A 23,907-nucleotide genomic window follows, 5' to 3' on the forward strand; every position below is an offset into this window, starting at 1 on the left:
TGACGACGTGTCCCGCAAAGCTGGGTCTCCCATCACCGATGTTCCAGCAGCACGTCTGCAGGTTCTCCGTTTCAACCCTAATTGCAATTTGCAATGAATCAAAGAGGTTTTTTTTCCTCTTTATTAATAATTCACGGGCAGAAATAATTATAATCTCAGGATAATCTCGGCCCTGCAGGATTAACTCCTTGGGACTGGGTTGCAGGGAGCTGTGAAACCTGGGCAAGGCTGGCTGGGCTCCATCTGGGCTGGTCAAACCTTCCCCTCAGGGCTGCTCAGTGTCCTGGGATGAGCAAGAAAGCCCCAGGGGCGGGGAGCAACTCAACCCTTCTCAAATGAATCCACCTCTCCTGGGGCAGCTCCGAGCTGGCAGATCATCCACCGTGGAAAAACTGCCCCTCTACGGGAGGGTGGACATCAAGGCTTGGCCCAACTCACTACCTGAAGTTACCACCTCCTCACAAAATAAAAGTATCAAATACTCGGAGGAGCAAAACTTCAGCCAAGCTTGGGCTTCAGCCTTAGACGCGCCTACGCGGCTCCAGCCTCAAAGGCAACTATCACTTCGTTTGGGACGTTGCCCGCCACCTTGCCAGCGTGCTGCTGTCAGATGGGGAGTAGGAGAAAATAATTTCCTATCATCATCATAAACTCGGGCAAGAGCCAGGAAACAAATCTCCCAGCGGTAGGATGTGACGTTGGAGCTGGACAGAGATGCCTCCGTCCCCGTCACTCCCCAAACTGCAGGCACACCAGGGATGTGGTTTGCACCTTGCTCTCCCCCGAACGTTGGGTGACCTTTGGGAACCAACCCTTCTCCTGTGCTCCGTGGAGCCTGTTGGTGGGAAATGTGCCTGTCGGGAAGGGCAGGAGCCAGACACCACCGGCTGCAGCCTTGCCACCCGGCTCAGGTTCGTTCTCCAGGGCTGTCCCAACCCGCGGCGTCTCCAGTGAGGGACACAGTGACCTCACACCATGAAGAGTTGGCCCAAGAGTTGGCTCATGCTTCTGCTCCCGTCCACATGAAGCAATCGATAGTATGAGACTCTGAGCTACTGCCAACTCCATACTGGGTCTCCTGAACCTGGTGACCCACAGCTTTCATCGATTACAGGTCACTGGAGCCTCTTCTCACGATGAAATCCCAGAGATGAGGGAGGTCGATGCCCAGCAGAAGAGGGCCTTCCCACTCCTTTTTGGCAGCACGCACCACCTCCAGACGCCCTGCCACCAGAACAGCTCTCAGAGGTCACGCTGAACAACCCACCAGCCTCGGCTCCAGTTCTGGTGCCAAAACACCCCATTTGACGTCTTGCCCAATGCACACTTCTCACCACCCACCACCCTCAGTGGATCTCATGGATCCTGAGAGCTGGAGGCAGGTCTCCTTATGCCAGGTTACCACATTAAATAAGAATTAAACCTTCTCCCCTGCTTTCGTGGAAGCACGTCTACAGCGAGATCTTCTGCATCGTGTCCTGAAGGTTGAAGATGGCTCTTTGTTTCTTCGAGAGAGCAGCAAAGCCACCAGCTCCGGCCAGCTCATGCTGCCTTCACCACTTGCACTTGCTTAAGACCACGCTTTGATTTTCCTCTTCGCTACCCCAGTTCTCTCCAGTCTTTTCCACCTTGTCCAAAACATTTCATGGCCACTGGTTGGGGGGTTCTGCAAGAAGAGGCTCTTCTGCCCCTGCATGACCCGGCGCAAGTGGGGTGGCCCATGGATCACCCCAACTAACAGAGGTTTTTCATCTGCTCAATCCATGTTTCAAGTCCTTGGGAGATGCCACCCAGGCAGGGGACACTCAGGAGGAAGAGCAGAGGTGGTTTTTATGGAGGTGCCGAAAGCATCGCCCGTCTCGCAGGAGGGATCTGAGCTGGAGTTTGCTGCTGTCTCCAAAGCACAGGGAAGCACATCGTGTTATCATTCCCTCGCCGAGTCCCACGCTGGCACAGACGATACCGGAGGCACCGTCTGCGACACGTCTGGGAGGACGGGCTGCTCTCCCAGTTCATTCCTCTCTCATTCTCAGTTATTTTTTCACAGCCACTTGTTCTTTCTGTCCTTCAGAAAAAGGCAGAGTGAGTCCAATTACTGAGTTTTGCAGAAAAATGCCCACAAAGAGGCATATATAAATATCTCCCTGCATGAGGCTCCACCATCTCCCGGCACCCTGCTCATTGCTTGCCCATGACTTTGTCCTCGCTCCAGGGGATGTGGGGAACAATTTCTTCCTTCCCTTTCCGTAGCAGCATTTCGAGCTCCTGAGGACTTGAGCCTCCTGCCGGCTTCTTGCCGTTGAAGACCTGCATGAGTTTGGGTCCCTCCTGGTCCCTCCAGACTGGTTGTTGGATCTCAACCACTCATCGAGCCCTTCCAGACCCCCAAAACTCCCTCCACAACCACAGGAGCATGCCCTGAACAAACTATCGGGGCAGGGTGATGAGGGGAAGCCTTGCTAGGTCAGATACGCCAAGAAACTCTTGGCTGCATCGCCCAGCATCAACAAGCTGAAACGATGAGTGAGGTGAGAAGATAGATCTGCTGCGGAGAGCGCCAAGGACCGATTTCATCCCCATCCTGCTCCCTCATTAACGGGCAGATTTCCCACCAGTGCCGGGGTGGCAAGGCCGGAGGCAGCGCGATGCCAGCGGGCAAGAAAGGATTACAACCCCACCAGCAACAAATCACCGTCCCGCTGCCGCATGGACGTTAACCGAGGTCTCCTCTTCCTTCAATAATTATCTGACCACGGAGGACACTCATTTATTTTCACCATGGTTACGAACTGCAGTAATTACAGGCTGGGTCACTTAACCCGCCCTGTGGTACCCAGCACACCCTCGTCACCTCCCCTCCGACTCACACCGCTGGCTAGGACCACAGTTGAGCAGCCACCAGGACAGACGGGGACTTGCATCTTGAGGACGACGAACTAGAAGAAGAAGGGATGGATAATCGGACCAAGGCTGGGCAGGAGCCAGGGAAATCAGACCTGTTCTCCTGGTAGCTAGTTCCTTCTCTGCAGCGGGTAAAGAAATTGTTTCTGGTCTCAAGCGCGACCACAAGCCACGAGCATCAGCACCCGCCTCCCACTACTGCTCAGAAACAGGTTTCCCCAACCTGGGATGAGACCGCACCGGGTGATTTGCGCGCACAAATCACATTTGATCTCATGGTGATTTGCAGCACATCACAGAGGAAGGGGAGACTCCAGGTGCCTCCTCGGGGTCCCCCAAACCTCATGGGTGGACGATTGGGAGCCAAGGTGTTGGCTGGCTGCTTCAGGGCCACCTGAGAGCCCAAGTCCTCGTTACCTCTCTCCTTTCTGATACTCCTTTCCCCAAGTTGCTGATGTTTTTCTATTACACACAGACGAGTAATTTAAACTCCAGACATGTCCATGGGTGCTTTGTTTTTGGAGATCATAGAATCATAGAATCATTGAGGTTGGAAAAGACCTCTAAGATCATCGAGTCCAACCATCGACCCAACACCACCACCCACTAAACCATGTCCCTAAGTGCCTCATCTACTCGTCTTTTAAATACCTCCAGGGATGGGGACTCAACCACTTCCCTGGGCAGCCTGTTCCAATGTTTCACCACTCTTTCAGTAAAGACATTTTTCCTTACATCCAATCTAAACCTCCTCTGGCGCAACGTGAGGCCATTTCCTCTCGTCCTATCGCTTGTCACTTGGGAGAAGAGACCAACACCCACCTGGCTACAACCTCCTTTCAGGTAGTTGTAGAGAGCGATGAGGTCTCCCCTGAGCCTCCTTTTCTCCAGGCTGAACACCCCCAGTTCCCTCAGCCGCTCCTCATCAGACTTGTTCTCCAGACCCCTCACCAGCCTCGTTGCCCTTCTCTGGACACGCTCCAGCACCTCAACATCCTTCTTGTAGTGAGGGGCCCAAAAGATGAGGTTGACGCTCTTGCTTGCTTTTCAGTATGAACTCCCAGCGAGGCAGAAGGAGTCATTAAAGGCTGTAACGCCAAATGGCCAAGGAGTGATTAATAGCCATCGCCGTAAAAACATCAGCAACCTTGGAAAGCCTCTGCGACACGTGGCCCCGACAATACTCGGCAAAGCCACGCCGCCGGAGTGGCACAAGCCGCCGTCAGTCTGTCACCTCGGTGTCATCAAGCCCCATCTCCTCCTGCTTCTGCGGGCGATTCCGGCATTGCTACAGTTAGAAAGAGCAGGACGCACAGAAGGTGGCCCCAAAGCCCCCCAGGTGCACCAAGGTGACACCGGTGGGACCGCAAAGGCCAGAGGACGATGGGGATGCGCGGCCATTCTCCCGCATTGGCGAAGTTATTTGCAAAAGAGCAAGACACCTCCAAAGCTATGGGAGATCAGCCTGCTGGCGTTTCTCTGCCTCTTCAGCTAAAAGGAGGGGAGACCAGCACCTCAGTAAGGAGAAAAAAACAGGGAAAGCTGGGGGGACATCTTCCCCCGCCACCCTGAAACGCGGTGCTCCCCCAGCGCCACCTGGGTCATGTCTATGGTCTGGTTGACAGCAGGACCCACGTGGCGGCCAGAGCAGAGTCCTGGCTACGCTCCGGCATGCGGCCACACCGCAAAGCACGGTGCAAGGCACCGACGGCAGCACGGTTGGGGTTAGCCCTGCCTCGCGGGCAGTGACGCCTCGCTGGGAGCAGGCAGGGAGGTGCGGCAGGGACGGCAGAGCTTTTCTTTCCCCGCGTGCGGATCCGCAACCGCAGGCATCTCATCTGCACAGAATCATAGAATCGTTTAGGTTGGAAAAGACCTTTAAGATCACCGAGTCCAACCGTTAACCCAACACTGCCAAGTCCACCACTAAGCCATGTCCCATAGATGCAGGAGGTTTTGCAGCCACGCCGTTATGTTTTCCAATGACTCCTCCTCTTGCAAAGACGTCCACCCTGTCCTGCCACCGTCACCCGTGGGTTTTCGGCGCGCATCCCTGCCCGCAGACCCGGCAGCAGAGGAGCACTGGGGAGAAGGAGGGAGAGCTGCAAATCAAGAGCAGCTCCGTAAGGAAGAGCTGCCCGGTCTGATGCCCTTTTCCCACCCCAACAGCTTCCGACCTCCAAGCTAAAAACCCGGGTACCACAAAGCAGTAAGAGATGAGCACCAAGTGATGCTCTGCACACCCCCGTGCTTCAGCTCTTCCACCGTCCCCGAACGGAGAGGAATCCGTCCTAAGGCCAGGTGTTTTAACCGGTGAAAGCAGCTCTTAATTCCTGGATTTGCAGCTTGCATTAATATTTCAGACAGCAGCCTGCATCTGGCAACAGCGGATACGAATAAAAATCCCCGCGAAGCAGCCCTGCCTGCCAAATCATCTAGCCAAGGTGGAGCTTTCAATCAAAATATTAAGTAACAGCAACCAATAAACCTGAAAGCTCCGTCGTACTGCCCGGGATTATTGCTAAACGCTAGAAAGCATTGCTACAGACTAAATTGAATTTTCTGCCTGCAAAAGGAATATTGCGAAGGGCCTTTTTGCGGCTAAATCGCTGCAGCCACCGTGCCCACGAGCAGCTCAGTTACTCCAATAAATGAAAAGCGATGCTGCTAGAGAGGAGAGCGAGCCCCGCCGAGGCTTGCCACCCTCCTGGCACAGGAGCTCCTCCAGAAATTCAAAGCATTTCTGTTATCTCTGGCTTGGCACCGTGTTCCCTTTGCTATTTTCTCCTTGCGGGGTAGGCAAGATTTTACTTACGACTCTGCGTACATTTCCATGACAAACTACTTCCCAAATCCCTCTAATCTTCTACCAGCGAAATCAATTTCTTTGCAAATTTGCATAATTTCCGTGGACTGAAACATTTCATTTATTTAGGGGAGGATTTTTCCAAAGCGCTCACGAGACTTATGCTCTTAAATCTCCCTGCCTGCTCAAACACCCCCTCCCTGATCTTCTTCCAGCCTGTGGAAAGTCAACGACAGAGGTGAGAGGAGAACTCTCCGGCGCTGGGCTGCTGGGCACCGCGCGCTCCGTGCACGCTCCGTGAACGGCGTGCACGCTCCTTGCGCGCTCCTCGGCTCCCTCGCCCGGGAATTGCTTCGCTTCCAGTTGCTTTTGCTGGAGAGACACAAGCAATCCTCACCCTGCACCGCGTCTCTGCTGCAGGCAGGTAGACACCATCCCTGACACTTAAATAGAATTATTTTGATGCCTGCAATAATTAAGACCATCCACAGCTCTATTTACCTTAAAAACAGTCACGACAACCAAAATTATATTTTTTACGTTCACAATTTCCACCGTGATGCCTTTAACGTAGTCGATTGGCAGCTACGTTAAATCAGCGCAGGACTAGTGAATAAATCACAGGTCGCAGCTGGGCTTAAGCGCAGTTGCTTTAACAGCATCGTTCTGACTTTTAAATGAATGACACAGCAACGCTTCTCCAAAGGAGATTCAAAAGCAAGAATATTCACAAAACCGACCTAAACACACACATTTTTTCAAGATACGTTTGCTTGTCCCAGTGTTATTTAGACTTTGCAGATGCAGACTATAATTTAGCGCTAGGATTAAATGGGTTTTCCCCTCTCGGGTGTGTGTGGGGAAAGCCCTTAATCTGAATGATTAGTTCAAATATATTGGTTTCCAATGTGCTGTGAACGCATCGGGGCTCCCATCCACTGGAAAAGCACGGGATCCCTGGGCGCCCCGCCACCGCCCCGCCACGCAACCGTGTCCAGGCGCCGTCCCCAAGCTGTCCCCACCGTCCCCGTGCCCTCGCTCTTCCTCACCTTCCTCCCCCGGCCGCGGGAGCCGGGCGCATCTCCTCCCCGTGACTTTTCACCACCCTCCCGAGCTTAACGCCTTTGCGATCCCCCGTCCGGTGCTAAACTGGACCGACTGCGATTCCCCGGGGACGGAGATGAAGGATGCAGCGCAGCCCCCCCTCTCCTCCCAGCTGGGTACCGCCGGCACAGCCAGGGATGGGCGGCCGCCACGCCGAGCGCATCCCACTGCAAAGCCCGGGGTCAGCGATGAGCCGACGGCAGAAAACCTCCCTGTACCTGGCACGCTGCCCGACACCGCTCCGGCGACACAAATATCTTCCTGCAAATGCAGGCAAAGGTGGGCAGCTGGGAAGAAGCCTCCCTGCTCCCCGCAGCAAGCCTAGAAGATATCTGGGCTTCAGACCGAAGCCTCCGATGAGCCCTCCTAAATTTTCCAGCTAGGAAACTGTCCTTAGAACAGCTGTCCAGCCTCTGTAGTCATGCAAAAGCCACCAGAGAACTCAATTTTTTACTAATTTATGGCTAAATTAGGGAATAGGAAGACAGGATAAACCCCCCCCCATCCCTAAGACTTCTTGCTCTGTATCTGCAAGTATTGCTGTTCCCAAAAATTTGTACGTACAGAATTACATGCTTACAATGTATATAAATATCCCAGAGCTTAGATCGTACCTGAAATTTTAAATTCCTGCTTACAGCTTTTATGAGATTAGGGCTCCGTGCAGGCGTCCCCGCAACCCCACCGTGGTCTCTCTGACCCTTCTTCTACACTTGCAATCTCTGTTCCCATCTTTATCTACACGCCCGGAAATCTCACGTCCTCCTTGGACTTCATTTTTTTAAGAAACCTGCAGATATGGTCAAAACCAATTCCTACAGAAATGAGATGTGAGCGAGATACTACCCCTACCCCTGCTCGAGGGTAGGAAGGCTCTGCAGAGGGACCTGGACAGGCTGGATCGATGGGCCCAGGCCAGTTGTATGAGGTTCAACAAGGCCAAGTGCCGGGTCCTGCACTTGGGCCACAACAACCCCATGCAGCGCTACAGGCTTGGGGAAGAGTGGCTGGAAAGCTGCCCAGTGGAAAAAGACCTGGGGGTGTTGGTCGACAGCCGGCTGAACATGAGCCGGCAGTGTGCCCAGGTGGCCAAGGAGGCCAATGGCATCCTGGCCTGTATCAGAAATAGTGTGGCCAGCAGGAGTAGGGAAGTGATCGTGCCCCTGTACTCGGCACTGGTGAGGCCGCACCTCGAACACTGTGTTCAGGTTTGGGCCCCTCACTACAAGAAGGACGTTGAGGTGCTGGAGCGTGTCCAGAGAAGGGCAACGAGGCTGGTGAGGGGTCTGGAGAACAAGTCTGATGAGGAGCAGCTGAGGGAACTGGGGGTGTTTAGCCTGCAGAAAAGGAGGCTGAGGGGAGACCTCATCGCTCTCTACAACCACCTGAAAGGAGGTTGTAGCCAGGTGGGGGTCGGTCTCTTCTCCCAAGTAACAGGCGATAGGACGAGAGGAAACGGCCTCAAGTTGCGCCAGGGGAGGTTTAGATTGGATGTGAGGAAAAATGTCTTTACTGAAAGAGTGGTTAAACATTGGACCAGGCTGCCCGGGGAAGTGGTTGAGTCCCCATCCCTGGAGGTATTTAAAAGACGTGTAGATGCAGCACTTAGGGACATGGTTTAGTGGGCATGGTGGTGTTGGGTCGATGGTTGGACTCGATGATCTTAGAGGCCTTTTCCAACCTTAATGATTCTATGATTTTATGAGGTGAAATCTGCATTGTTTGGGCAATAAAATGGTTATCTGGAGAGAAGTGTGAGCATGGGGCTCAAGTTTCCCAACCCCTGCATGGACCTCGGTGATGCTGAACTGGTTCAACCCTGGTGAAAAGAAGGTTTCTGTGGTCAAATCCAGACTGGGCCATGTCCTAGCAATGGTCTGGATGGGGCAGGACAGAGCCGAGCCATGGCTTGGGCTGAGCTCTCCCGGTTAGGCTGTACCCGGTACCCAAAGCCGGTGTAAAACCAGCCTGGCACAGCAGGGAGCACCCTTGGGTTTGTGTTTTGTCGTGTGTTTCTCATCCTTCAAGCGTCTCCTTTCCTCCTTGCCTTCACTTACAGTGCCCCCGGGTCTCCCTCTCTCGTCCGTCGGGATGGGCTGACACATCTCTCCGACGGGGAAAACCAAGAGGAACTGCAATTTGAACAGGTTTTTTACGCTTGTCGGGATCAGGAGGAGATGGACTGATCTCGCTGCCTGGTGGGACAACGGGGGGGCTGACAGCTCCAGATAGAGCTGCGTGGCAGGAGACCAGCTCCATGACCTGCCAATCTCTTCCCAGGCTGATCCGGGACTTGGTCTTTGCTCCGGACAGGATCACCCATCCGTGGAGGAACCACGGAGAAGGTGTAGCATTACCACCAACCGGACAGCGTCACAGCTGCCCTCTGCTCTCTGTCTCCTGCTAAATACCAGCGGTGGGATCATGAGGACCATCTGATGGATGCAACATGAGCCATGGGGTGTCCTGGAAGCCGAATATCAGGCTCGGTCTCGTTGGGGGAAATGCAGAGCGATGGGAAGCCCGACCTACAGCCCATGTCTGTTGACCGCAAAGCTTGGTTTGAAGGGTGTCTAAGGTCTCACAAAGCTCCTCCGCATGCGACGATTTCATTCTCCAACTAAAATATTACTGAAGGATTGATACCTGTGACCAAGGCAAGGAAAAGCCACCCTGTCAAAACACCGTTTTTTTAAATTTGTATTTTTTTTTAATGAAAGGAGAAGGCTACAACAATTCAGGGATTGTCCAAGCCCTTGTCTCTGGACGGCGCTATCAGATCGCTTTTAGCTTCAGAGCTGCAACAACAAATCTCTACATGAAATATCTCCCACGTTCGCTGCCTGAGCGCTGCTAACTCCTCCTCTCTCGGAAAAGCTGCTCCCATGGCATCCGCTCTAATTAGCAGCAGCGGAAGCTGAATCAAGACAAGAGGGAGATAACGAGCCTTCCCGTCCCCCCCACCCCATTCAACAGCACGGAATTTTTCAGCCACCCTTTTTGCAGCAGCGAGGGGGAAAGCAGGGCCCTGAGACACCGCCGAGATGACGAAAGCCCCCGTTTTCCGGTGAAATAGCAGCAGTCTGCGAACATCACGTTGAGTGGAGCGCGGTGTGGTGGACAGCCCACCCTGCAGACCCTACGTTGGAGACCAAGAATCCACAGCAAAGGGGTCTTGTGGGCTGTAGCTAATAAGCAAGCGCCGAAAGGAGCTCAGACGGCTGTCCCTGGCGAGCCGCGGGCTGGTAGCTCATTGCTGAAGGCCAGGCTGACCTTACTGAAGGTCTGCGTTAGCTTCTGTTACCTGCCACACCTGGCCGCAGCACCCACCTTGCCCTCTTGCTTTGTGATCAGCGAGATCTCACGCTACGCGGGGAGACAAGCCGCGGTGGCCGAGGGGGGGGGGGTGTCTCCAGCGAGCCCCCCCCCCCCCCGGGATCAGTCTCATTAGGAACCGACGAGGAGCAAGCACAAGATCAGGGTCTGCCAAGCTGGCAGATCCACAACACAACCCACCCTGGCAGCCGAGGCGGGCAGGGCACGCCAGGCGCCGCGCACGGAGGAGACGGACGCCCGCCGGAAGCCGAACGCCAGATCCCCAGGAGGCAATCAGGGCTGCATCTCCCCATCTCAGATGTACGATTAAACCAATCACCCAAAATAGCTTGTTTTCCGAAACCCAAATGTCACTGAAACAAGATGAGATTTTTCTTTTTTCCAGAGGGAGGAGGGAACATGGAGGAGGGAACACAGAGAAGCCTTTATTATTAAGAGGAATTAGCTGCAAAATACAGAGAGACCAGAAGCGACATTTCCTTAAATAGCAGATCAATAGGGGATCTGCTTTCTTTGCCTCCGTAAGCATGACAACAGGTTCCTACACTGGTGATTTTTAGCTCTGGCCTATCCCGAGCAGATTTTGCATGCCCCGGAGCGCAGCCCTCCCCGTTCGCTAAGCTGAAGCCCTTCATCCTCTTGGTATTTCCAACCTGAATCATTCATCCCTGCTACGAACAACCCCGGGCTCAGTCTGCAGCCTGGTGCCACCTCCCCCAGCTCTTCCCCACCAGAAGACCCCTCCTATGTCTTTGACCAGGCTCTGGGACGTGATCAGCCACCTACCAAGGACTATGACAAGACCAATTTCCAAGCCCGGACGTTGGGTGTTGGGGTGATGCGCCAGACCAGTCCTCCTCCCGCGGGCTCACCTCCACCCATCCCAGGAGATGGGTGACTTCAAAGCTGCTGATTGCTACCATGGCTGTGGCAAGGCTGATTGAGTAGCTTCTCCACTTAGAGAAGAGCTTTTGGCCACGGAGCCAAGCCAGATCTGCTGCCCTGGTTTGTGTGTGAGCCGCCAGATACTGTCATCAGCAGCACGTTGGCTTTGAAGTACAGGTCCTGGAAGCTGGAGCTCGGCTGTTTGCTGGAAGCCCTTCAGCAGGAAGGGTTGCCCTTGGCTCAGAGGGACACTACAGGTCCATCACTTGGCCGCTACACACGCACATTTGAGATAAGTTACCCGGCTCACGCTGAGGATGAGGACGGCGGTTCACTTTTCAAAGCAAGGCTACAGTTCGGTGTTTGGCTGAGCGCGGAAAAAGTGCAAGGCCGTGGCAAAGAGCGTAGAGGAAACTGCTCCCAGCTCCATGGTCTGGGCTCCAAGTCATATTTGAGAAGGAAACACCATCTGTTTCCTTCCGGAGAGGAAGGGAGAGACTGGGATTACCTCCCCTCTGCCCCAGGGAGACTTAGAGGACTTGGGGCAGAAGTCCCAGCCCAGGAGGTTACACCACAGCGGTACGTCTGAGAACAGTGATGAACCCTCCAAGCCACTCTTCAATTTTGCTCTAGAATAGGGGATTTTAATCTCATGGTTCTCCAAGGAATCACTGGCAGTAGGTCTGTGCCTCCTCATTACTTCTAAAGAAACCAGGCAACAGATTTACCTTTAAATATCAGGAATGGGCACATTTATTTACAGAGATGCCTTAAGCTGCGGTCTTAACTCACAGTCGTAAACGATGAAGCCTGAGCAGAACGAGGCAGCGGATAAATCGAGCAGCTGGCAGCAGCATGTGTCCCCGCGTGGGACAGCTGGGACGGCCACCGCGCCGCTTCTGCTGGGCAGGTGTCCCCTCGACCAGCAAATGTCTGTGGGCACACTTGAGATGCATCTTTGTTGGAAGAGGAATGTGGCCTTGAAGTCGCCTTGGCTAAAATTGACACCGGCAGCGAAGGGATCTTCAGCCCAGAGATGCTGAGCTCCTGTCCCCAGGATGGCTCTGGGGTATGGGCTTCCTCGGGAAGCTCAGATGAATTCAGAGGTTGCAACCAGAAGGGGTTGGAGACCTTCTCCTCCCCGGTGTTACGGCTGTGTTTGTTCCCACATATCCAGTGCACGGCCAGTTGGCAGGAGCTGCGTTCAAAGTCTGATGTGGTGGCTCCTCACCTCTGCCCCAGGCTTCTTCCAAGCTCTTACAAGTCTCCTCCCGAATTTGGTACCTGGCTTCACACAACTTCTTTGCCAACAGTGCAAATTAAACCCATTCCCTGCACCCGTGTGAAGGCACTACGGCACCAACAACCAGCTAGTCTGTGCCCAGATGGGGAAGGGCTGAACACGGTCAGTGCAAGAGTTGGACACCGAACGCTCCCATGGCTGGAGAATTAATCTAGCAACATCTGGAGCACACAGCCCGTGTGAGAGCCAAGAGATGAAGAGAAGCATACAAAGGTGGCAGACTGCAGCCGTGCCTCAAAACAGAGGTCGCCCAGCAGACAGACACACAACCAACTCCTCAACCTCAGGTGCCTGATGGGCCACACGAGGCTCTGTGGAGCTACCAGAGAGATGGTGCCAGGTCTTTTGGAAGCCAACCCCAATTCTCTCCTCACTTCCATACTTGCTTTGCTAGACAGTCAGCTATGAAGTGTCTCCTGTTGACCATGAGATGTTGAAAACCATGAGAAGATCAAAGACGTCTTTAAACTCTCCTGGCTGGGAAGGTCCAGGACAAATTGAGGAAGACCACGTCAAAAGCATTACAAGGGTCCCATGCAGATGAAGCAGTTGCTGTCCCGCTCTCCTAACATGCCCCCAGCAGAAACAGGATCCACTCCTCCCTGCTCATGGGTTGGACATCCTAGCCTCTCTACCAAAGAGACAAAGCCAGGGTGAGCGAGAGGGCAGAGCTGGAGATACAACCAGGCACAGACACGAGTTGCAGTGGGTGGCCACAGCTTCTCCAGCTCTGAAGCACAGAACGGGGGTTTCTCCACAGCTTCAAAGCATGCACGTTGCCAACACTGCAGTTGGGAGTAGAAAGAAGGGGTGGACACGCAGGGGCTCACCGGGCAGCAGCAAGCCCAGGCCCTGAGGAGCTATTCCAGCTGCTCCACTGCTGGAGGACAGTTCACTGATCACCTCTGCTTCCACGTCTGACCTAAGAGTTACGGAACAAACAGGGCAGCCAAGCCAAACTGGAAGTGTCCCTAAGAGCTGGACACTGCACACGCAAGTGAGAAGATTTCTCAACTTCTCCCAGAGCAGAGGAGCCTACAGCAGGGACCGGGGGACGTTTTTAGGTCTGGTTCTTCTGTTCTCGGCAAGTCTTCAAGAAATGAACCTCCCGTTTCCCAGGGAGCAGGAAGGGAGAAGAGGGTCATTAATGCTTTGCTGCTGTGCTCCACGTCCAATACACTGCATTTCCCTCAACCAGGAAGCTCCAGCGTCTTCCTGGTGGCCACAAAGCCCCGACCACCTGCACGTGGTACACGACATCCACCCGATCAGCGGTATGGAACAAAGAGGGCCACAGGAGCAGAGCGGCCGTGTGCCGGGAGAGGAGACAAATTCAGAGGAGCATGTTGAAGGTCTCTGTTCTGAAGACAAGCTCTAGCAGCCTCGGACACTCCACCCATTGACTGGCCAACACAGGGACAACAACAGAGACCTGGGATTTGTCCCACATGCGAAAGAGACTTATTGACAAAAACAACTGCATGGATTAGCCGAGTTCAACCCTCTCAACAGGGCCATGGTAGGAAAAATGAGGGCATCGAGCAAGCGGGCTCCAGGGACCACAAACCAGAAGGAATAAAGAGGAAAGGGTTAAGAACAGTTATCGTAATTGCCTGTCTCGATGGGATTTGGATGCAAGGGCTTTCCTACGAATGCCTTCTAGACAGACGGAGCAAGACGTCATCCTCTTAATGACACCCACTAATCTTCATTATATTAGAAAATCTCTCATAGCAACTGTTGGCCGGGAGCACCCAGCCAGTGCTGTCAAGGAAGCGGAAGAAATCCCTGCCTGCTCCTGAGGATGCTGCTGCAGCTCCCGGGGCGACCCAGGCAGCTGAACCCCAAAGCTGCACTTGGGGATGACGATGCCATGGATGAGGGTGGTCTCCCAGCTGAACCCCACAGGACCTCTCCCCCATCAGCCAACCTCCTGCCTCTCCATCTGACTGTACCCAGCCTTCACGCGAGGACAGCTGTCCCCTCACAAGCCACCCTGCTCCCACACTTTGTCCAAACATCTACAAGTCCTCCAGCTTCTCCCTTCCCAGCCAGAGGGGAGGAGGTGATGGAAGCGAGTGGACGCATGCCCAGAAGGGAGCAAGACACAGCGTAGGTCTCACCAAGCTTCCTCAGCGACCAGAGACCCACATACACGTCGCGTAACTCAATCCTCTGTCCCTCTGCCAGGTCTGCTGTCTGCCCACCTCTTATCTTGGCCTTCAAAGGAGGCAACATGCACTTACCATGGCTTTGAGAAAAACCTGTGGGACTAGCGCAAGACTTGGTGAGGAGGAGAGGGTTGGAAGGACCTGAGAAGGCTGTTGGGCTGGAGACCTGATCTCCCACCTGACTGTGAAGCCTCCAGGATCATTTCACAAACGGCGTTTGGAAGTGGATGGATCCCAGGGCTGGATCTGGAGGAGCTGGGACCGTGTTGCTCTGGTGGAAGCGCTCGAGGGCTCAGCCCACACCACGATGGAGTCTTTAAAGCTCTGGTTGGGTGCCAGCCTGTTTCTCATCACCACCTCAGCACTGGCATGAGCCTGTGGGAAGCACAGCGGGAGACGGGAGATTTCCCCATCCCTTTGCAACCTGGCCAAGGGTGCTGGAGCACCAGCCTTTCCCAAAAACCTGTCCCTGAGCATCAGAAAGAGGTGTCTGGACTGCGATCCCCCCACCCAGGTCTTGGCCACTTCAGGCAGAGGTACCCCAAGGTTTTCCCATTCCCACGAGGGACCACGCGTGCATCCCTCTGAGCCATCCAGAGGCAGATGCTGATGTTGGGCTTCCAAGTGGCCTCCTCCGTGCCATGGGTGCTGCCCACCATCGCCCCCCCAGAAATGCCCTTTGCACCCTCTGGGATCTGCCCAGCCTTGGTCCATCCAAAGAAGAGCTGCCAGCTAAGCTTTGGAGAAGCTGAAACCAAGATGCCTTTGTGCGGGGTGATTTTCAGAACGTGCCATGCACGTTTTCTCCTTAAAATTAACCCCATTAATATGAAAACATCCCTGCCATGATGAGGTAGGTCTGGCGAGCTTTGATTTCGGCTTTTACGAGTGCCAGAGCAGCGTGCACGTGGCACTCACACGGTTAAAAAACAAACCCACCCCAGGCCGTGCCGGCTCCTCTCTCCATCTCGCTTGGCAGCCCCCAGACAGAGGGCACTTGAGACCCGTTCTTCCAGAAGGAAGTCCACTCTCAGCTAATTAAGCAAAGCTGCTAATTAGCTTCCTGGCTGGAATTGACTGGGGGGAGGTCGGCAAGGGCTGTCCGTGGGTTTTTACAGGCGGTGAAGCTGGGGTCAGGAAGATGGAGGCATCTCCCGCAGCAAAGCACATGCTGATGCAAACAGGTCATGTGTGCTAACCGCAGTGAAATTTAATCTTTTAATTGCTTGGGCGGCCACGGGCATCAGCCAGCTGGCGAGTGGAGACTGTTGTCCCCAAAACCCGCATCGTCCCTCGTCTCTGATTGCAGCTCGTATCCGGCACCGCCACCCAGCTGGCGGAGGGTCAGAACCGATCAGTGCCGAATCACCAACACTGTTTGCAGAAAAAACTGCTCAGGATAGAGAGTGGCGTGTCCCTGTCACCCCTCCGTGTCCCCGTCACCGCTCCATCTCGCTCCTGGGTACAGGCTCGGCTCCTGCTGCCAACTCCGACCGAAGCACGCCCAATGCCTAACAGCAGAGCAGAGGAGGCACCTGCAAACCCCATTTCCAAACCAAACAGCGCATCCAGGCCTGCCAAATCACTCCCTTCCACCCTTCCTCACTTCTCCTGCCTGCAGACAGGGAATTGCATCAACCCAGCATACAGACGGGATGCTTCGGAGTAAAACTGTCCATGGGCAGGTTTCTCTGAGCTCACCCAGTGCTCCCGGAGAGTATTCTGCTGGTGAGGATGAACACCAGATACCATTACCCTATTTGTTTCCCCTCCTAGAAAGCTTGTTTTTCGCCCCTCTTGCTTAAGTGGCAATTAATTCTGACACTCCCGGGAGGTCACTGCAGAAGCAGTGAATTACAGGGCCGGCAGGATGGCACATGGCCAACGCCGTTGGGCGATTTTCCGCTCGCGTGTGTCTTGAACCAGGATGGAGATTGCTGCAAACCACGCCGACGTGGACCGGCTGGCCAGCCCGTGCCGTCACGGAGCGGCGGGGAAGGGAACGCAGAGCATCGCGCCAGGGAAAGGAATGCAGAGCATCGTGCCCTCCCGGTCCCCGCTGCCAGCACAGAAAGCAAAGCAAGAGCTAGATGTGCTTCAACTCACCTGCATCTCCAAAAAAGCACAGAAGCTGGGGGGTATTTGTCAAAGCCCAGAGCAACCAGGCAGGCATCAACTCCAAAACCCCCAAAATTTGACCGTAGTCTATAGACCTGCTGTCCTAAAGGTAGGAATTGGGATGAATGCGGCGTTGCAGAGAAAGGCTTCAGGCCACCACTTGTCTGCAAGTCTCTATTAGTAAAAGCATCCACTGCAGACGTTTATCCTCCCTGTTCCCGCCTGATTTGATCTGGATGATGCCAGTAGGTACCAAAAACCCTACCTGCGCAGGCTGGGATGGGGTCAGGGCGAGACGGATCTGTCTGGGTCCGTGGGGAGGTCCCAGAGTTTGCAGAACCTCACCACCACCTCCATCCTGGCAGGTGGTGACCAACAGGGACATCTCCCAAACGCTCCGGGGCAGGACGAGGTGGGTCAGCTAAGATGCCTCCTTTGGCCACTGAGAAAGGATGGCCAAGGAACCATCTGGGCTGAATCAAGAGCAATTTCTCAGCCCTCCCCTAAATCCATCCCTGCTTGGGTTTTGAAGGCAAAAAGCTTGTTTTGAAAGCGGCGATGCAGGCGCTGGGCCAGGCCCCAGGAGCCCAGCGCCCGATTGTTCCCCACCTCTGATCATCTACTCAAACATCATCAATTCTGGTGATTTTTGCCCATGTCCAAGGCATTAGTCCACATCAGCCCTAGTGAGAATTCATGGCGTTTGTACACCTGAACCACTTGTGCAAATTCTAAGAGGGGCATTTTGAGCTGTAACGAAGACAAGCACGACAACGTATTATTTTCTAGCAACATAAATCCATGAAAGCTGGAGGTGGTCGTTTGCTTTAGCACCCGAAATCCTGTTCCGAGCAAGAGAAAGCTCGTATCTGTCTTACCAACAGACTCTGAAAAGCGGTTGGACCCCCAGGCTGGAAGAGGTGGCTTCGTTTCTCAGGAGGCTTTACCACCTCCAGGACTCTACGGAGACAGCACGCCGAATCAGCTGGGCTTGCTGCGGTGACGGATTAAATCCATACCCACACAAACTTGCTTATATTCGATGCAAAAATCCTAAGAAAGAGCCTAGAAACCAGTTCTGATGTGGAGAGATGTTCAAGCCACCACCCCACTGTGATGGCAGGCGTTGGGGTGGACCAGCAGCACCGGGTGAGTCCTGCCCCTTCCCGAACTGATGATGGAGCCTAATGAAACCCCACAGACCAGGAGCTCACCCTGAGGTGTGACCCCATCACCGGACAGCCCTGGTGCTCCTCCTGTCCCGCTCCAGTTTCTGGTCATGGGTAGGAGCCACTCAGACGAGGACCACCGCATAAAGGGGATGGATGGTCCCTACTCCAAAGAACCATCAAAATATATCTTAAGGTTTATTTAAGGGTGGTAGTAAAGCTAAAAAACGTAACATGTGAAGGGAAGGGGATGGGGAGGAGGATCAGAAGAGCACAAAGAAAACACCGGTGTTACTCGCTGCCCCATCCCCACGGGTCAGCCGGTAGCACACGGGCTGTCCCACACCCCCACCTCACCGCCGAGGCCACGTTGCAGACCCCAACCCCGGTACCGGAGGGAAATTTCAGCTACCTGTAGTGGAGGAGTTGACCTTCCGCACTGTAATCCCGATAAATGTCATATTCTTTCTCAAACACTCCGGAAGGCGACGAACTGCAATACAGTAACAGTGAACAAGGAGTTACCAACGGTGACTGCGACACGTGAGTGCCCTTATTAAAGTCTCCTTCACTTTAGGATTAATGAAGATGCATCCACAGAGATGAGCTCCCGGCCCCCACCAGTCTGGGCTCTGCACTTGGGACTTACTCCCACCTCCTCGCATCAAGCTTTGGGTCATTAATCGGTTGTTTAGCAGATGATGACCAAGCCCTCCATGGCTGTGGTCTCCAGCTTCATTTCAAACCCTGCAAACACCACATTCTCCCTTAAACTATGCTTATTTGTGAAGAATGGCTGCAGACATGACTGGACAGATCCTAAACATCTCATAGCTTTGTCCCACCCATGGTCCTTTCCAAAGGCAGCCCTTCCTCGTGCCTCGAGCATCGCTCTCGCTCCTCGCTCGTCTCAGATGGTCAGGGCCAACACGGGCAGAGACGGTGAGCTCCCTTTTGGCACATTTTCGTCTACCACGTTGCAGTCGGTTACATCTGAGCCCGCAGAGCCCTCGCTCCCAGAAGACGGAGAGGGTCATAGCACCAACAGCTACCAACCTATTCCAAGAGACACCTTACCTGAGTACGCTTGTCGGAGAAACACGGAAAAAAGCACCTGAAGGTGCGGGATGGCATTTACACGCCGCTTTTTCGATTAGCACCAGCTTAAAGCCTCTCCTAGAAGAGCAAACCCACTCTTGCTCCACGTTCCCTTTGGCTTCATGCTTGCCCAGCAGCCTAGCATCCACGCCGAGACCCTCCAACGCCTCCCAACGAGGCACACGACCAGGTTTTAGTCTTTGTCAAAGACTTTCCGATACTGTTCGTACTCGTCGCCAATATTTGCTCAAGGAGCACAGGAAAGGTCTTTTTTTGCCTTAACAGTCCTTCACTGTGGGGATGTGCAAATAATCAGGCTCGTTCAGAAAACACATGGAACTGAGCAGATTACTAGACATTTGCTCCGCATTGAAACGTAACAGCAAACATCTGGAGAAATAACTTAATTTTGAGCAGTTTTCGAAGAAACAGCGTTAAAGCCCCCCCTATGAACTTATTAACATGCTTGCGTTAATAAAATTCAGATCAGATGTTGGTTTCAGAAAAAGAAAAAGGAAAAGAAACAAATCTCCTTAAGAGGATAGACCTCAAAAATTTTATTCAAGCAAGAGGCAATAAAACTAAGCTTCTGACAAAGCGAGTTTTAATGAGACTTCCGAGCCCTGAAATTATGACTGTGTTGAATTGCTTAATCCCTTTTTCCTCTTGAATGCACCTCCTCCTCCACAGCACCCAGTGTCTTCTCAAGAGAAAGGCATCAGCTCTCGCGCCTGATGCTGTACCCAGATCCATGGTTACAGAACCTCCTCCCCAAGGGGCAAAGCCCTGGATGGAAGGGAATTAATGCTCAGGAAGCTTCCTAACGAAGAGCCCCGCTGCCGAAAGAGGACATACCTAACGTTTACTGAAGAGAAAGGCAATGGACGTTGGGAGAAGACCTCAAGGAAGGTCTACTTCAGGCAAGTTCTTGTGATCAAAGCCGATCAAGGGAAAGACCCTCATGGCAAACAGGTTTCTCTTCTGGTGGTAGCATCCCTGCCCAACCATGGCCTGGAGAACCTTCAAGTACTATGTCATCCGTGCAAATCCCTGGTGCTGTGGGAGCTGAAAGGAGACTCTCCTTTCCTCCAGGTTTCCCCAGGAACCAGAGACTTCAGGACCACCTTGTCTTCCCTTCGCAAAATCTGTCCATTTGCCCTACTTCGTGGACCTTTTGGAAAGACCTGCAAGGTAAGAAATGTCCTCCTGGGTCAGAGCAACGGTGTCTCCAGCCCAGTACTCTGCTTCAAACCGCGGCAGCAAGAGATGCTGTTTATGGAGAGCTCATGACCCCGGTTGCTGCCTGCGGTCCATGCCCTCGTGCCCCCCAGCACCCAGTCCCTGTGTTAGGGGTGACAGCAGGGAGGTGTCCTCCAAGGCACCCGCTTCAGAGATGTTTATGGACCGGTCGGCTTGAATTTGTTTAATCTCTTCTTGAACATGCAGCAATATCAGCCTCCACAGCTTCCCACCGCAACAAATTCCAGAAGTTTTCTACCTGCTGTGCACCTCCCTTCTTCCTCTCCCCTCCAAAAAAAAAAAAAAAATTCACCTGATCATCAGCTGTTCCTTCTGGCCTCCTATTTTTTCAAAACACTTGCAAGTAAGGGCACCCAGCACGTCTCCTTGCGTCTCAGGGTAAACCTTCCTTGCTAAAGGCAACGGGAATCTGGGAGGAAGAGGGGGATGAAGTCTCCTCCGGGCGCTGGCTCCCGAAATCTCCGTCTCTTCTCATGCTCACCTGACAGGAAGATCTGAGGAGCACGCAGCAGCGCCGCAAGCATCTGGCCAGCCAGTTACCAGAAAACGTGCCGACCGTAAATTCCCAGCAACGACGTCGGCTGCTCCTCGGCCAGCGCGCAGCTGCTGGAATTTCAGACGCTTTCCAATCAGTTGCTGCAAAGGTTCTTCCAAAAACAGCAAAGGCTGTTGAAGCGGCCGCAGAGTTATGCGGCTTTTAATATTCTGGCCGCGCCAGCTGGATGCAGGAGGTGAGGGATGTGTGAGCTCATAGGTGAATGGAGGTTATTCACATCTGGCTTCAGAACCTGGATGAAATATCTAAGGAGGGAGATTCTGCTCCCAATTTGGTATTTCACGCAGCACACGGTACAGTACAACCCTTGTCTTAACGCGACTCCTTCTGCACTTTCTATCCCAGTATGAATTTGAAACCGGAGCTCCAAAACATGCCCAGGAGCAGGGACAGCCCACGAGGCTGGTGAGATGAAACAGTTTAGCGCAGTTTGCTCTCAAACACACATGCTGACTTGACATACATTAACACCTCGTCATCTTTACAGAACGTTCTCTTAGGCTGCCACCTCCTCCTTTTGAGATAAATTGATTAAAACCTCAGACTATGAGCAAGGTCTCGCTGACATACAATCCATGCTTAGAGCTACTGCGTGGTCCAAAAATGCCAGGCAAAGCGGTAAGGTCGAGATCGACTGGAGAGCTTCAAATCCATCCCACCAGCAGAGCCAGATCAGGAGTAAAATCGCTGCCGGCACGCTGTGGGTGGCATTGCTCCCCATTCAGGTACTGATGAGTCAGACTTGGCTTTGTTATCCTCGCAATCGGCTCTTACCAGTGAAGCTGCAAATGAGATTGACGGCAAGGATCGCATCCATCTGCGGCACCACGAGCTGCAAACTTCAAGGTCAGGATGAACGCAGCAACGTAACACCCGGGACATCCCCTCTGCTCTTCTGCATCATACAGGAGATGAAAACTCGCCCCTCCGCTGCCACCGCTAAGGTCCTACTCGTTATCTTTGGGGTGATTTTAGCAAGTTCTGAAGAAAAAGATGCCACGAGGTCAGAGCACGTAGACTGCCAAGACCTGGCTAGCTGACCCATGCCCCTAAAACTGAGGGTCTGGCTTGCGTTGGAAAGAAATATCACGCCACAAGCAGGAGACAATCAGGGAACTGGTGACAGGCTTCCACCAGATAACCTGTTCTGGAGGACAAAGGTGCTGAGGGATGCTGAAGTTCACAGACATCAAATTGTGATGTTTTGTTTAATCTTTGATAATTGGAAGACATTTTGCAGACCCACGTTTGGTTCTGGGTCTCAAGGTTACTGATGTTTGAGATGCAGAGACCGGCTCCATCTCTACTGGGAGCCATGGTCAGGATGGACCAGGCGCCTCCAAACCTCCTGTGTTGAACAGAGAAGGCAGGTAGGGTCCCTTCACCTTCTAGGGGAGATTTTGGGGGTGAGAGGGCATTTAAAAGAAGCTTTCCAGAACAAAAAGCTATCTCCAAGGTATCACAGCATGGACCGTCCTAGTTTGTCTTGAGGCCAGGAGGTGAAGCAGCTGGTGCACGTGGTGCCCAGACCAGACCCTGCCTGGAAACGTGGAAGCTCAGCGTGATGATGGTCAGGGAGTTGCCAAAGGCTACGCTGCGTTAATTGTGGAAATGATGAAGCATCAAGGTGAGCACGATGCGTGCTGTCCTCAAAAGCACGGAGGCGACAGGCTGTGACACTAGCATGTCATTTTACGTTTGCTGAAGGTGCTTCTCCCTGAAGCTGTGATGTCTCAAGGGAGAAAGGGGTCAAAGATGCCACCACCCTGCCTGGGACGGGGTGAGGGAGGGGATTGCTTCTGCAGAGAGGGCCCGTGTCCCCAGGAGGTGGAAGAGGAACAGATCAAGGAGCAGCTCCCCATCCTGGTTGGACTCGACACGCTGAGCCTCGGCCTGTAGAGCCAAGAGTTAATCCTTGGTCTTGCCAATAAATAAAACCGGTCTCCTTTGCCTGTTTGTTTTCCTGCTGAAACCTGGAGCCTGGTGTGGAGAAGGACCTCTGCAAGAAGCTGAGGGTGTTGCCTGGAGGAGGTTGGAGTGCTGCCACATCCACCCAGCCTACAAAACCAACAGTTGCTCAAGAGCTGCCCTGCTTCCCCGCCAGGCCAGGGGCTGGTTAGCTGGGGAGAGTTGGCTCAGATTTGGGAAACAGCTTAACTACAGGCAGCAAATCCCTCTGGGGAAGCAAGTGCTTCTGTCCAAACTGAGCAAAAATACCTCTTCTGCTGCAGGAGCGTGGAAACTTGTCAAACCACGCAGACTCTCGGCAATCGGACTCAGACTCACAAAAGCAAAGATCTACACCGTTTCAGAAGGGAGCAGTCATGGGGGCTTAAAGCTTGCAGACCTTAAAGCTTGCAAACCTGAAAGCTTGCAGACCTTAAAGCTTGTAGATGTTAAAGCTTGCAGACCTGAAAGCTTAGAATCATAGAATCATAGAATCATTGAGGTTGGAAAAGACCTCTAAGATCATCGAGTCCAACCGTCAACCCAACACCACCATGCCCACTAAACCATGTCCCTAAGCGCCTCATCTACTCGTCTTTTAAATACCTCCAGGGATGGGGACTCAAACACTTCCCTGGGCAGCCTCTTCCAATGTTTCACCACTCTTTCAGTAAAGACATTTTTCCTTACATCCAATCTAAACCTCCCCTGCCGCAACTTGAGGCCATTTCCTCTCGTCCTATCGCTTGTCACTTGGGAGAAGAGACTGACCCCCACCTGGCTACAACCTCCTTTCAGGTAGTTGTAGAGAGCGATGAGGTCTCCCCTCAGCCTCCTCTTCTCCAGGCTAAACAACCCCAGTTCCCTCAGCCGCTCCTCATCACACTTGTTCTCCAGACCCCTCACCAGCCTCGTTGCCCTTCTCTGGACACGCTCCAGCACCTCGACGTCCTTCTTGTAGTGAGGGGCCCAAAACTGAACACAGTATTCGAGGTGCGGCCTCACCAGTGCCGAGTACAGGGGCACGATCACTTCCCTGCTCCTGCTGGCCACACTATTTCTGATACAGGCCAGGATGCCATTGGCCTTCTTGGCCGCCTGGGCACACTGCCGGCTCATGTTCAGCCGCCTGTCGACCAACACCCCCAGGTCCTTCTCTGCCGGGCAGCTTTCCAGCCACTCTTCCCCAAGCCTGTAGCGCTGCATGGGGTTGTTGTGGCCAAAGTGCAGGACCCGGCACTTGGCCTTGTTGA

General features: G+C 53.5%; 1 protein-coding gene across 3 annotated transcripts in view; it reads right to left on the minus strand.

The window, feature by feature from the left end:
* Positions 1-23,907, minus strand: part of ARHGAP39 (Rho GTPase activating protein 39) — a 155,179-nt gene that overhangs the window by 18,677 nt on the left and 112,595 nt on the right. For 2 of the 3 annotated variants that reach the window (XM_076363853.1, XM_076363855.1), the window contains exon 3: positions 18,206-18,286. The exons of the other annotated variant lie outside the window; for it this stretch is intronic. In XM_076363853.1, the coding sequence (XP_076219968.1) occupies positions 18,206-18,286 (81 nt within the window). The remainder of the gene's footprint in view (positions 1-18,205; positions 18,287-23,907) is intronic. 3 annotated transcript variants of the gene reach the window in all.

Source organism: Aptenodytes patagonicus, unplaced genomic scaffold (genome assembly GCF_965638725.1).
Source record: "Aptenodytes patagonicus unplaced genomic scaffold, bAptPat1.pri.cur scaffold_143, whole genome shotgun sequence".
Classification (NCBI taxonomy): Eukaryota; Metazoa; Chordata; class Aves; order Sphenisciformes; family Spheniscidae; genus Aptenodytes; species Aptenodytes patagonicus.